At 37.1% G+C, this 14,985-nt stretch overlaps 1 protein-coding gene across 1 annotated transcript; it reads left to right on the top strand.

Annotated features, from left to right (window-relative positions):
* The first annotated feature begins 7,989 nt into the window (after positions 1–7,989).
* Positions 7,990–13,807, top strand: LOC127126077 (calmodulin calcium-dependent NAD kinase). Its single transcript, XM_051054926.1, has 9 exons — positions 7,990–10,200; positions 10,353–10,529; positions 10,643–10,866; positions 10,980–11,044; positions 11,300–11,521; positions 11,815–11,941; positions 12,231–12,553; positions 12,646–12,790; positions 12,920–13,807. Exons 1-9 carry the CDS (start codon positions 10,182–10,184, stop codon positions 13,154–13,156), a joined length of 1,539 nt encoding a protein of 512 aa, XP_050910883.1. The 5' UTR covers positions 7,990–10,181; the 3' UTR covers positions 13,157–13,807.
* The last annotated feature ends 1,178 nt before the right edge of the window (positions 13,808–14,985 follow it).

The following is a 14,985-nucleotide window of genomic DNA, read 5'->3' on the forward strand; positions in this document are numbered from 1 at the left end:
GAAAATAGTTTTAGGGTTTTATGATGTCCAAGCCCAGCCAAATGCTTCTATAGAAAGGACATGGAAAACCTGGTTTTATACACAAGAAATAAAGAACGAAATATTGAGAGAGAATAAGGGTTTGAGTCTTGTGTGGTTGTGTGAATTGTAAGTCATTCATTCATCCATAGATGATTGAATTGGACTGACTTTTGAGTTGTAATTTGTCCACTCTAAGCTTTGAAGCATGAGTGTGTGTCTACTTGATTGAAGTTTTTAAGCAAGATCAAGTATGTGTCTTTGAAGAGTGTCTTCTTTTCATTGTAATTCTTGTTTTATATCACTGCTGTGATTGAGGGGGGTGAGTAGGATCTCATATCTAAGAGTTCTTAGGTAGAAGTCACACGGGTAGAGATTAGGTGAAAAGACTGTAACTTGAAGTTGTTTACTGAGAGTCTTTGAACTGATTCTGTTTAGTGGATTTCCTTCCTGGCTTGGTAGCCCCCAGACGTAGGTGAGTTTGCACCGAACTGGGTTAACAATTGGTTGTGTCTCTTGCATTACTGTTCTTTATCTTTTATTCTGTTTGTATTGTTCAGATATTAGTGTCGTGACATTACCTTCGACATCTCATATCTGATACCAGAATTTCAACTTTCACCAAAAGAAATAATTATTTAAATAAGTAATGGAAAATTGGATTTTTAGAAGCGTGATTCGAATCAAGAAAGATTTGTGAGTCGAATCAATCTAGAGAGGACCAAAAGGGGCGTTTTACAAAGCTCATGATTCGAATAATGATATGCACTTGATCCGAATCAAATGAGGTTATGATTTGAATCATGTTCAAATTGTGATCCAAGTCATTTGATTCATGAGGGTTCTCAGTGGTCTAAATTAATAGTAGCTGAAGCGATTAAAATCAAATTGAAATGATACAGGCGTACAAGCACACGAACGAAATAACATTCAAATTACAAATACGCAATTCTACTTATATCAATCAATAATCAAAATGACAAAAACATCAAAACACACAAATGATACTCAGAGCACATAAACGATACCAAATGATACTTTGTGCTTTCAGTACACTGTACCACGGTGTACTTAAATTAAATATGCAACACAGTAAGGTACCGTGTACTTAAGTGAAATACGGAACACTGAAAGGTTCGATGTACTTAAATGAAATATATTATGGTACGTTAAGTGAAATATGATACACAGTAAGGTATTGTGTGCTTAAGAGGGTTTGTTTAGCTTGTAGTCCACACAAGTGGTTATATAAATAGAACCCTTGTTTTAAAGTACTCACGCTTAAACAAATTCAGTTTGTAAAACCCTAGCTCTTAAGAAACTTAAGGTTGCACTTTATATATCTTTCAAAATCTTCATTCAGATCAGCTAGTATTGAGATTGAAGACAATTGATTTGTGTGGAGTGAGTAGAGATGTTGTTATTCGTGTAGTGCTCTTGATCACTCTTTGAATTATGCATCAATGGTTAATCGCCATAAGAGACAACCATTTTATTACTAATCATGTCCATTCGTAAGTGTCGATTTAAGGAAAAAAATTATTTTCTAATACCCTTCACCAATAAACTTCATAACATGTATCTTAGATATAGTATGTCTTTATTTCCACATTGGTGACAAGTTGTAAAAGGTGTATAGGACCTTTGTTTTTTTATTAATCCTTTTAAAACTCTTCTTGTTTTAACAAGTTCTACATTAACTTTTGAGAGTTGTCTTAGTTCATTTTTCAAAGAATTCTCTTCTTTTAAAGTAGTACATTTTTACAAGTTGAAAAATCCATAAAACCTATGATTGGAGGTTCTTCACGAGGAAATTTTAGGGAATTAGTAAACTCTTTTTCTAAATTATGAATTTTAGTTTTTAAACATTGAATGGTCTTTCTTTGAAATCCTATAAGTATAGTTGCCCTTTTCGCTTCCTCATTCCTCATGAAAATCTTCAAAATCATTTTGTAGTTCATAATAAGTAGATAAGTTTTCAAATTCACAATCCCTTACTTCACTATTTTCATGTTTGTGACACATAAGATATATGTTTGAGACTTCATTCACTAAAACTATCGAACTATCCTTAATTTTTTTCTCCCAAAAAATGTAAATTTCTGATCGGTTCTTTTAAGATTTGGACTTCTTTTTCATATTTTCTCACATTCTTCACTTACAATACACTTATTTTTCATGTGTCCGGTTTTATGCATTCAAAACATGTGACGGAAATTTCTTTTAGACTTAAATCCTTTTTTATCCCTTATTTTAAAATATATATATATATATATATATATATATATATATATATATATATATATATATATATATATATATATATATATATATATATATATATATATATATATATATATATATATATCTTGTCTCCTTATTAAAAATTCCAACCTTTTAATCCCTCTATTTAATAATTTTTAATTTTGTTTTTGTTTTCCTTTATTTTTGCAGAGGTAGCTGATGTGGCAAGAATGAGTTGAGAAAACATTTTACATGTCATTATTATTTATTTAATATTTTAAAATTAAAAATAAAATTTCTCCCCATATAAAATCAAATACGTAAATAATTTTATCATCATTTAAGTTATTTGTAATTAATTAAAATTGAAATTTCAAAATTAAAAAAAAAGTCTCATAATTTTCTTCTCACAATTAATCTTCCAATCATAATTCATTAGTTAAATTTCTCACACCAAAAAAACCTATAATGTCTCTATGGATGTATCTTTAAGAAATAATGTATCAATGTTGTTACGGTTCAGAGAGATCGATATCTGGAGGAGCTTGGAGGGACGTCTACCTTGTTTTTGGAGATAAAAGTTTTCATCAGAGTCGTTGGTTAAATGAGAAGGTGAAATTGCTTGTGCAGGAAGTGACATAGAAGAATGAAGCTTTAGCTTATGCCCAGACATCACTATCTACGGTAGACGTTGCTCTTGTTTAAGCAAATCGAGCACTGCCTATTTCCCGTAAAAAGGTGGAAGAGCTTGATGTTAACGTTAATGTCCTAGTTTGTAGGAGTTATTTTCTAGTTTGTAGGAGTTATTTTCTGAATTGTTAATAAGTTGCCTAGTCTTTAGGAAGTCCTATTTTTTAGGCTAGTGCAGATTCTGTTATGTAAGGGTTTTAAATAGTCAACTTCTCAAATGAAATAAACAAGCTTTTCAGTTTATCATTTGGTATAAGAGCTCAACGATTAGGGCCTGATTAAAAAAAAAAGCTCCAGCAAAGAGTGAAACTCTGAGAGCAGAGATGGCTGAAAGTAGCAGTGCCAATGGGAAGTTCATGCAACCGGCAATTCCAAGATTCAATGGGTACTATGAGCACTGGGCAAAACTGATGGAGAATTTCCTTCGTGCAAAGGAATATTGGACCCTAATTGAGAAGGGAATCGACACGGTTCCAAAAGGCACTCAAGCGGCAGAAGCACAAATGAAGGTGATAGAGGAGCAACGGTTGAAAGATATGAAGATAAAGAATCATCTGTATCAAGCAATTGATAGAGAAATCTTGGAGACCATACTCAATGATGATACTTCCAAGCAAATTTGGGACTCTATGAAACAAAAGTTCAAGGGTTCCACGAGGGTGAAGAGGGCTCAATTGCAAACATTGAAGTCTGAGTTTGAAATACTCAGAATGAAGGAGGGAGAGACTGTTCGGGCGAACTCTTTCCATTGCCAAACGGATGAAAGCGTGTGGAGAAACTGTACAAGAAAGGGATATTACAGGGAAGATTCTCAGATCCCTTGTACCAAAATTTAATTATGTTGTTTGCTCCATTGAAGAATCCAACAATGTCGACACTCTTACCGTCGATGAACTTCAAAGCAGCTTGTTGATCCATGAGCAGAGAATGAAGAATGTCGACGGAGAAGAACAAGTATTGTTGAAGGTGACTCACGAAGGGAGATCTGAAAGAGGGAGAGGTCGAGGAAGAGGAGAAATTAGAGGAGGTCGAGGAAGAGGGAGAACATATCTAAACAAAGCTAATGTGAAATGTTACCGATGTCACAATTTTGGCCACTTCCAATATGAATGCCCTACATTAGGAAAGCATTCAAATTACGCAGAATTAGACGAGAAGGAGGAGATGTTGCTGATGGCCTATGTCGATGAAATTGGAGCAAAGCGAGAAGACATTTGGTTCTTGGATTCAGGCTGTAGTAATCACATGTGTGGTAACAAAGCTCTATTCTATGAGTTTGGAAGTGTCTCTCAACAAACTGTGAAGCTGGGCAACGATACTAGAATGCAAGTTTCTGGAAAAGGAAGCATCAAAATGGAGGTTGATAATGCTAAATTCACTGTCGGTGATGTCTTTTGTGTTCCTGAACTCAAAAATAATCTTCTAAGCATTGGGCAACTCCAAGAAAGAGGTCTTTCCATCCTTATAGAAGCTGGAATGTGCAAAAAATTTCATCCACAGAGAGGTTTGATCATTCAAACCAAAATGACGGCAAATCGGATGTTCATCTTGGTAGCCAAGATGCTATCAATGTCCCTCCAACCAAAACAGGAAGTATGTTTCAATGCAGCAAGTGAGGACCTCACACACCTATGGCACTGCAGATTGGGACATATCAGCAACATAAATCTCCAAATCTTGCAGAGTAAGAAAATGGTGCAAGGTTTGCCTCAATTGACAATCTCAAATGAAGTCTGTGTAGACTGTTTGAAAGGAAAGCAACACAGGGAGCCCATTCCAAAAAGAAGCACATGGAGAGCAACACAAAGGTTAGAACTTATTCATGCTGACTTGTGTGGTCCAATTTCACCTATTTCTAATAGTGAAAGAAAATATGTGTTATGCTTAATTGATGATTATAGCCGGAAAGTTTGGTCGTATATTTTGCATGCAAAGTCAGATACATTTGCTGTATTCAAAATATTTAAGACATTTGTTGAGAAAGAAACCGGTCTTTCTATCAAATGCTTACGAACAGATCGAGGGGGGAGTTCACCTCTATTGAGTTCAACGATTTCTGTAAAGACAATGGAATTAAAAGACAACTGACGACGGCATACACTCCTCAACAAAACGGAGTCGCTGAAAGGAAAAATCGTACAGTGATGAACTGTGTAAGAAGCATGTTGTCTGAAAAAGGTATTCCAAAACCTTTTTGGTCTGAAGCAGTAAAGTGGGCAGTTTATGTTCTCAATCGATGTCCCACAGTAGCCTTAAAAGATACAACCCCAGAAGAAGTTTGGAGTGGAGCAAAACCATCAGTTGAACACCTCAGGGTCTTTGGGTGTGTATGCCACATACATGTACCAGATGCAAAAAGAACGAAGTTGGAAAGCAAAAGTATAAGTGGCATTCTGTTGGGAATTAGCGATGAATCAAAAGGATACAAAGTATATGATCCTGTGTCAAAGAAGGTAGTAATCAGCAGGGATGTTGTGTTTGAAGAGAAGAAAAAATGGGATTGGGATAAGAGCTATAAGCAGCAGATACTTGATGAGCTTGAATGGGGAGAAAGTGAAGATAAAATAACTGTAGAAGAGGAAATTGATGGGGACTTGGAGGCTGCACATCCAAATTTTGATGATAATGTTGCTGTTTTTGAAGATGAAATTGAGACAAGTGATGCAACAACACATCCGTCAATTTTCAGCACTTCCTCACACTCCGATACAGAAGTACGAAACAGGAGGCCACCTATCTGGATGAATGATTATGTGAGCGGAGAAGGTTTTTCAGATAATGAAATTAATTTTGCTGTAGGTACAAATTCAGACCCTGATAATTTTGAAGAAGCTATGAAAAGTGAACATTGGAAGAAAGCTATGGAGGTTGAAATCAAGAGCATAGAAAAGAAGAATACATGGTTCCTCACTGATTTACCAAAAGGCGCAAAGCAGATTGGAGTAAAGTGGGTTTTCAAAACGAAACTGAATGAGCTCGGTGAAGTGGAGAAATTTAAAGCCCGATTGGTCGCCAAAGGGTATGTGCAGCGATATGGAATTGATTATGCTGAAGTCTTCGCACCGGTGGCTCGAATGGACACTGTCAGAATTATTCTTGCACTGGCTGCTCAGAAGGAATGGAAGGTATATCAATTTGACGTCAAATCTGCATTTTTACATGGCGAGTTAATGGAGGATGTTTATGTAGAGCAGCCCCTTGGTTTTGTGAAGAAAGATGAACCTCACAAAGTGTACAAGCTTAGAAAAGCTCTCTATGGACTCAAACAAGCTCCTCGAGCTTGGTTTAGTCGCATCGAATCATATTTCTTAAGGGAGGGATTTGAGAAGTGCTCCAGCGAGCAAACTCTGTTCGTTAAAACTAGCATTCAAGGTAAACTTTTGATTGTAAGTTTATATGTTGATGATTTAATATATTTTGGGAATGATAAATCAATGATGATGGAATTTAAGAGGTCAATGATGAAGGAATTCGATATGTCGGATTTAGGAAAGATGAGGTATTTCCTTGGTATTGAGGTGCAACAATTGGAAAATGGAATCTTCATTAGCCAAAAGAAGTATGCATGGGATGTACTTAAAAGATTTCAAATGGAAGAATGCAATGCTGTTTTAAATCCTATAGTTCCTGGTTTCAAAATTTCGAAAGATGAGAGTGGAGTTATGGCTGAGAGCACTTTCTACAAACAGCTAGTTGGGAGCTTGATTTACTTAACATCAACTCGTCCAGATTTGATGTATGCAGTGAGCTTAATTAGTAGGTACATGTCTCAACCTACCGAACTTCATCTTAATGCTGCAAAAAGGGTGCTAAGGTACGTGAAGGGAACTACCAGCTTTGGCATTTTATATCAGAAAGGAGCAAGTAGCATGTTGACTGCCTACAGCGACAGTGATTACGCAGGATGTTTGGAGGATAGAAAGAGCACTTCAGGATATGCTTTCATGATCAGTTCAGGAGCAGTAGCTTGGTCTTCTAGAAAGCAACCAATTGTGACACTGTCAACGACGGAGGCTGAATACGTAGCAGCGGCAGCATGTGCTTGTCAAGCGATGTGGATGAAGATGGTTCTTAAAAGGCTTGGCTGTGATAATAATGAGTGCACAACCATTTTTTGTGATAATAGTTCAACAATAAAATTATCCAAAAATCCGGTTCTGCACAAAAGGAGTAAGCATATTGCAGTTTGATTCCATTTTCTAAGAGATTTATGCAAGGAAGGAGCAATCTGTTTAGTTCATTGTGGCTCACAGGATCAAGTTGCTGATATCCTAACAAAGCCTCTCAAGCTGGAACAATTTCAGAAGCTTAGAGATTTACTTGGAGTATGTGAAGTAAACTAAGTAATCTACTTAGTTTAAGGGAGAATTTGTTAACGTTAATGTCCTAGTTTGTAGGAGTTATTTTCTAGTTTGTAGGAGTTATTTTCTGAATTGTTAATAAGTTGCCTAGTCTTTAGGAAGTCCTATTTTTTAGGCTAGTGCAGATTCTGTTATGTAAGGGTTTTAAATAGCCAACTTCTCAAATGAAATAAACAAGCTTTTCAGTTTATCACTTGAAGCATTATTGAATGTGTCTCAGGAAGGTGGGAAGAAGGTTTAAGACAGCCTCCGTGAGATGTGTCTCAAGAATCCCGTCTTGTCAAGGAGTACGCGAAATCAGTGGAGGAGAGTTACTCTATTATATATGGTTCTTTTGAAAATACTTTGTAGTAGGTGCAACATTATTATCCCCGATGCATATTTCACAAGAACTAGTTCGTCGTGATCAAATAAGGGAGAATGGAAAACCGATCTTCCTGTGGGATTAGCCAAATGTGTGGTCCTACTTCTCTTTTTTTTGCTTGTACCTTTAACAAATGAGTAAAATGCATGGTTTAACAAATGAGTAAAATGCATGGTTCCTGGTTTGCAATGTCCATTTAAATTTTGGTTACTTACCTCATTATTTTTACTTGTTTATACGATATTGCTTTAAGTGTCGAGTTCATTTCTCTAAAAGATAGCTTGTCTTTCGAGGACGTGCTTGAAGTTTATTAGACGTCTCTAGGGTCGTGTCCGATCAAGGGTTGATACCCCTTCCTTGCCCCAGGTGAAAACCTGATTCGATGTTGACGCGGTAGAGACTCACATCAGCCTCTGAAGCGGCTAGCTACCAAGACTGGGTGAACCCATTATTTCAACTTTGTTTTCTTTGTCTTTCACTGTGCTTTTGCATTGTGAGATTTGGATTGCTTTTGCCATATTCTTTTGTCATTCACCTCAGAGATTTTACTATTCTTTATGACCTCTAGGAAAAGGAAAAAAAGTCAGTGCAAATATATTTATTCTTACGGGAAGAAATGTCATTATATCATAGTAGTAATTTGCCTTATACACATGAAATAAGGGAAAATTTAACCAAGTGGATTAATTGTTTCTTATTGTCCTTCAGTTTACTAGGTGGTGAAGAAGTCACATAGATCATTCCATGAGTTAATGCTTTCATTTGAAGGGTCTTACACCACGTCATGGCAGCTCCGATAAGGGTTATCGCGAAGAGCTTACACTTACGGCCCCATGGGTATGATAGTAGTCCAACCTGTTATCGACGTGCTACACATGTTCGTCAGGGTCTCCAATTCCGTCATAGTCGCCCAGGTTTAGAGGTTTCTCTAGAGATCTGGGACTTTTGCTATCAAGGATGTGAGAAAACACCAGGTTCCTCTTTCGTTTTGTAGTTGGAGCATCCACGTCGTATTTTTCTCTCCCTTGGGAATGGTGCTTCAGTGATCGACGGTGGCTACGGGCTTTATGTGTCCCCTACTTCGGTGGCTCATTCCCCTTCCCTTGGATTCGAGAGGAAGAGTCTTGTGATCCCTATTTTGATGGAAGCTTGGAGATCATGGAGTAACTTCATGTGGTGTGGCCGCTCTGATGGATATTCGATCTGGTATCGCGGCGGGATTGTCGTGTGAGGTCGCTCCACGTATGTTACTATCTCTTAAAGGGGCATATTATAAGTTTTCTTCAATTCTTATAATCAATGTCTGCTAGGAATTGAGAATCAGTGCATGCCTAGATTGGCTTGTAGTAGTTGCAGGCTAGGAAGCATCTCTTGTACTGGTACTAGAGGTTGTAAGGGAGGTAGGTTCGAAGGTTCACTTTCATAAGGCAGAGGTAAAGGTTAAGAAGTTAGAAAAGTTTGGAATGCTCCTTGATTGGCTCTTGGAGGAGCCAAATCCCGCAGTGTTGGAACGAAGAGTGAGGTCACTAAAATAGGATTGTCTATCTCCGACAAAAGAGGATGAGCCCTATTAGCTTTAACAGATGCAACTTTGACAGATCGAGTGATTTTTGAATTCACCATATCTTCAGGAGTTCGATACCAAATTGTACAGGAAGAGATCAATGTTTGAGAGGAGAATGTCGAAGAACTGGATCTGGATCTACGGTAGAGAAAACGGTGGTTCTTTGTGGAACTCATAGGAATCAAAAGTTGATTCTCACACATGGCACCACTATTTGATTCATATTTAGAAATGATCGGTAAAATGGTAAAGTAATGTCTTGCTACGATGGATTTGTATTTCCGATGCGGCAGAGACGGACTGATATGGAAGGTTATCATTTCAACGCCTTGACAGTGAGAGAATAAGGAGTAATGTGAGTGACAAAGGATTTGAATACCTAAATGACATGATTTCCTCCTTATATAACGTAAGCGTTAAAAATCGTCCGTGTGAGATGAGACGTGTTGCGCGAATAACTGTTGGATCTAATTCGACTGTATTTGAAGCATCGAAAGAGCAGACTCGTCTACTCTTGATAGAGTGAGATCACCTACTCTTTGCGAGCGGCTCAGAACATTTCCTATTATAAATTATTTATTTATTTTAAATATTATTTTCTTCTATTATTATTTTAGAAATTATATTAAAAAATGTAAATATTTTTTATTTTAATTATTTTATTATTATTTTTCGAATATTATAATATTATATATATAATCAATAAACAAACTTCATGCGAACTTAATAGTGCCATGCAAAGTTGTAGATCCACATGTCAACTTTACGACATATTCCAAACAAACATAACTGTTAATATCCAACAAACAACGAAGGAAGGCCGCAGGAGTGAAGAATTTCCTTCATCGATCAAACTACAGAATCAAAGTAAAAAACAAAGCCAAAAACACAAAATTATATATCCTTCATTACACCTTTTGTGGTCATTGGCCTTTGATTTATGGATGACATACAGACAGGTAATAATACATTTGTTAAGAACAACTCAAATTTCATCAGCATCTATATAAATTTATCCATTTGTTTTTCATAAATTCCTATAGCAATGTAAACAACGGTATTATATAATATGATTTATATTCCTCACACATATCCAATGTTGTTCATTCAGATGATAATGCCAAACCCAGCTTTACACAGATCTTGGTACTCTCATCTATTGGGTTGATATTTCTCATAGCATTGCATTATCACCTCAAAAAGATTCGAGATCAAAAGATCATTCCGCGTTTAAGATTTTCGCGTGCAGGTCACCCCCCAAAGCTTGAAAGATTCTCTCATTACGTAGGTAAACAAAAATCTGCATTCTTTTCAATTACATACATGGATGGATCCACTATTATTTTATCATTTGGAAATTAGAATGAATCTATATATGTAATTTTGTTTGATTTGTTACAGCTAGGCAAATGGGGTTCAAGGATAGGCGAATCGGTCCTGATATATGTAGATTGGCTTCTGAATATATAAGCAAATATGAGGGGTTTGAAGATGATATATATGCCTATTTTGAGAATGAACCAGATGCTGATTCACTTTATGTCAAGTTGGTGGAAGAGTTTGAGAGATGCATTCTTAGTTACTTTGGATTTCATTGGAACCATTGTGACATATTGATAAGTCAGGTATCAGGTTGTTTAGTTATTAACAAAATACCAGAGGTGTTAGCAGCAGCAATACTCTCTAAAACTGAACATCCAACATGTAGAGTAAAAATGAGATTTTTTTGGCTTTGCAGGTGTTGAGCTCGGACGTTGCCGAGCCAAAAAAAAAGTTAAAGAACATAGTTATGGCCGCTACTAGGTGTGTATTTCTAACATTCTTTATGAATAGTAAGATTTGGGTTTGATGCGGTAGTTGTTCACGCAAATGCTGATCTCGACCGCTCGATCTCAAATGAAGCCGAGATCGTTTAACGCTAATTTTTTTAGCGTAATATAAGTATTTTGATCTAATATCAACGGTCGAGATTGTTTACTACGTGGGATTACTACTGCAGGCAATTCGGTCCATGTTCAAAAGAGTTAATTCAGAGAGTATCTTTTTTTCTTTGCACAGGGATCAAAGGTTCGAGAGAGTTGCCAAGACTCTGAAGGTGGCTAGTGTTTTTAATACATTAGTGGAAGAGATGAAAGCGATGGGTATTGCAGTAAACGATGACTCTCAATGTACAGAGGTAATGGCTCCGGTGGCTCACAGTGATAGGAGCCCGGTCCTCCTTCTAATGGGGGGAGGTATGGGAGCTGGCAAGAGCACTGTACTCAAGGATATTCTCAAAGAGTAAGCAATTACAGCAAGAAATTATAGTTTCTGAACAAATACTAAACATTATTTTGTTAGTTTAACTCAAACGGGCACGGGATTGCACATAATGGATTGTTTGAGTATATATTTATCTTTAACTAGTTTAGATCCTCCAAAAGGAAGTTCATAAATGTGTTGTTTTCCTGTTTCAACTATCATTAGTGCTTATCTAGCTTTAGAGTTTTGATATACAAGACTCATCATGAAATGGTTAAAATAAACAGTTATAAGAACCTAATGTTGTTTCTTTATGAATGAAATTTAAACAGACCTTTCTGGGCAGGAGCATCAGGAAATGCCGTAGTCATTGAAGCTGATGCCTTCAAAGAATCAGATGTCATTTACAAGGCACTTCGCTCAACAGGCCATCATGACATGATTCGAACAGCAGAACTGGTGAGATAGTTGAGACTCTTCTCCACTCTTACCCTGCAACTTTATTTCTTGAATGAGAGTACATTCACATTGTGCTTAATAAGTTGTTTTTACAAAATATCATGAAGAAATTTAGAATATAGGCTGAAACAATTTAAACAAATCATAAGTTATTTTTATAAACATTTTCAAACACAGACTTGTACTGTAAGATTTCTTCTGAGCAGTCCTAATAATCCAGCAGTCATCATTTCATAACTGTAGCTTGTAAATGCTTTCATTATTGCATCATAGAGTCTGGTCCAAACAGGTACACCAATCATCCACAGATGCAGCATCATCCCTCTTGGTAACAGCACTAAATGAGGGTCGTGACGTAATTATGGACGGCACACTCTCCTGGGTTCCGTTTGTTGTGCAGACAATAACAATGGCTAGAAATGTCCATCGCCGCCGCTATCGCATGGGAGTTGGCTACAGGGTCAACAAAGACAGAACCGTAACCGAAAACTATTGGGAACGAATCGAAGATGAAGAACCTGAACAAGTTGGAGGAAAAAAGAGAAAACCATATAGGATTGAGCTTGTTGGAGTAGTGTGTGATGCTTACCTTGCTGTTGTTAGAGGCATAAGGTCATCTTCAATCTTTCCATTTGACAAAATAACTCACAAATCACAAGGAATGAATTCCTTAGATATTAATAACTAGAATTGAATGTCAACAGGAGAGCTATCATGTCTAGAAGAGCAGTGAGAGTAAAATCGCAATTGAAATCCCACAAGAGATTTGCTGATGCATTTATGACATACTGTCAATTAGTAGACAATGCCCGTCTATACTGCACAAATGCATTGGAAGGCCCGGCCAAGGTACACAATTCCTACATTATGTTTCTTTAACATGTGTCCTAAGGGCACAAGTTAGCATTGTACTGATAGTATTTATCATGGCTTCTTCTTTGTTGTATATTTACTGCTGACGCTATAACTGATGTAAAGTTGATAGGATGGAAAGATAGAGACAGAACCTTGCTAGTTGATCCAGATGAAATTGACTGTTTGAAGAGGGTTGCGAAGTTAAATGAAGATGCCAACTCCATATATGAACTCTACAAACAACCCAACCCAGCTTGTGAAGCTGGATCCGTATGGAAAGACATTGTATTATCTCCTTCAAGGTTGAACATCCAACAAGAGCTCAAATTTTCAATCCAAGAAATTGAGCGCTTGAAATGAGAACTTCAAGGAGCACATAAAAATTCCCGTGAGCGCATCTTCTCAGACAAGGATAATCAGATGAAAACCATCAAGAGTACACAAGTAAAGCATGTTGAAATTTGTGACATAAGATTTTATGTATGTTTTATCAATGTTAGCTAGTTACCTGTATAAACAAAGTGTAGCCAGAATTTTGTAGCAAACTGCTCATATGCAGTCAATATTTGTAGAGTGCATACCGCATAACGGTCAAACTGATCAATCAAACAACCTACTTGGAGAAATTCTTTAATAAGGGAGGGCTCGCATAACAAAAGTGGCATGCATCTACAGTAGATATGTCTCGTTATTAGAGTATATCAGATTAGAATCAGTAAAACCGTTAATTAGTTAGTTACTATTAGAATTTCTGAAACTGTAATTTGCAATTATTCATAGATGCAGAAAGTATAGAGATGTATGAACAGAATACTGAATTAAGCTTCTCAATTTTTATTGAATGAATTCTATTACAATTACAAATAGAGGATAATCATATTTATAGGATACCTAAAGGATAGGGAGAGACTGGCTTTAGCCAGTCTACTGATTGACATGTGCCAGTCAGTTACTTATATCACAGCTTAGTTAGAGATATTACAACAGATTCAGTTACATAGCTTAACATAATCAGTTAGAGGGTAATGCTTCAGTGTGACAGGGTCTAGCCTGTTATAGTGGGCTTTTACTAATTTAGATAATTATTTTCTTTAATATGCCCCCCCCCCCCCCCCCCCCCCCCCCCAAGCTTAACTGGAGGTTGCTTCACACACAGTAAGCTTGGACCTGAATTCTTCAAACTGGGAAGGAGAAAGGGCATTGGTCATGACATGATGACATCTGCACATTGCTGAAGACCATGGACAGCCTGGAGCTGCTGTAGAACTTTCTATCTGACAAAAAAAGGATCCAACTCCATGTGTTTAGTACGAGCATAGAGGATAGGATTATGAGCTAGAGGAATTGTGCTCACATTATCACAATGAATGAGGGGTGTCTTGAACTTGATCCCTAATTCAGAGAAGAGAAATTGTAGCCAGAGAAGTTCTGAGGTAGCTAAGGCTAGACTCCTGTATTTTTCCTCAGTAGTTTACCTGGAAATAACATGTCGTTTCTCAGCCCACCATCTAACCAAATTGGCACCTAGGAAGACACAGGCCCCAATCAGCATCAGAAGGCTTGCAGAGTGATAGGAAATGCAGGAACTGGTCTGAGGAGTAGGCCAAGTTGAGTGGTGCCTTTGAGGTAGCGTAGGATTCTTTTAACTGCTTGCCAAAGTGAATCAAGAGGGTGACATACCCTGTTGACAGAGAAGCAAATAGTAGGCCTGGTGATGGCGGCATACTAAAGAGTTCCCACAATGGATCTATATTGAGTAGGATTCGGGAAGGTGTCAGAGCCTTCCTTAGAAAGCTTAAGGCCAACAATCATTTTGAGGGAAGAGGTTTAGCTTCCTGCATGTTGGTCATTGCTAGTAAGTCCCTAATGTACTATCCTTGAGAGAGAAGTAGGCACACATTTGGTTGAAACTTAACTTCAATATCTAGGAAATAATCCAGATCTCCCAATTCCTTTAGAGAAAAACTGGACCTAAGATTGGTAACTATAGAAGTGAGTAGCTGAGTATTGCTATCGGTGAGGATGATATCATTCACTTAGACCAACATATAGATAAGTGTTTGCAACAGTGTACTTTCAAGTTTGTCAAACCAAGCCCTAGGTGCCTGTTTGGAAATTTGTTTTGGGACTCAAAACCAGGAGGTTGAGAAAAGCATTATTGACACCCAATTGCTTTAGTTTTCAACCTT

Source organism: Lathyrus oleraceus, chromosome 3 (genome assembly GCF_024323335.1).
Source record: "Lathyrus oleraceus cultivar Zhongwan6 chromosome 3, CAAS_Psat_ZW6_1.0, whole genome shotgun sequence".
Classification (NCBI taxonomy): Eukaryota; Viridiplantae; Streptophyta; class Magnoliopsida; order Fabales; family Fabaceae; genus Lathyrus; species Lathyrus oleraceus.

Excerpts from the sequence above, each read along its gene's own strand:
- LOC127126077 (XM_051054926.1), top strand. Across the intron at positions 12,554-12,645 it reads GCTGTTGTTAGAGGCATAAG|GAGAGCTATCATGTCTAGAA; the intron begins GTCATCTTCAAT and ends GAATGTCAACAG. Across the intron at positions 12,791-12,919 it reads CATTGGAAGGCCCGGCCAAG|TTGATAGGATGGAAAGATAG; the intron begins GTACACAATTCC and ends ACTGATGTAAAG.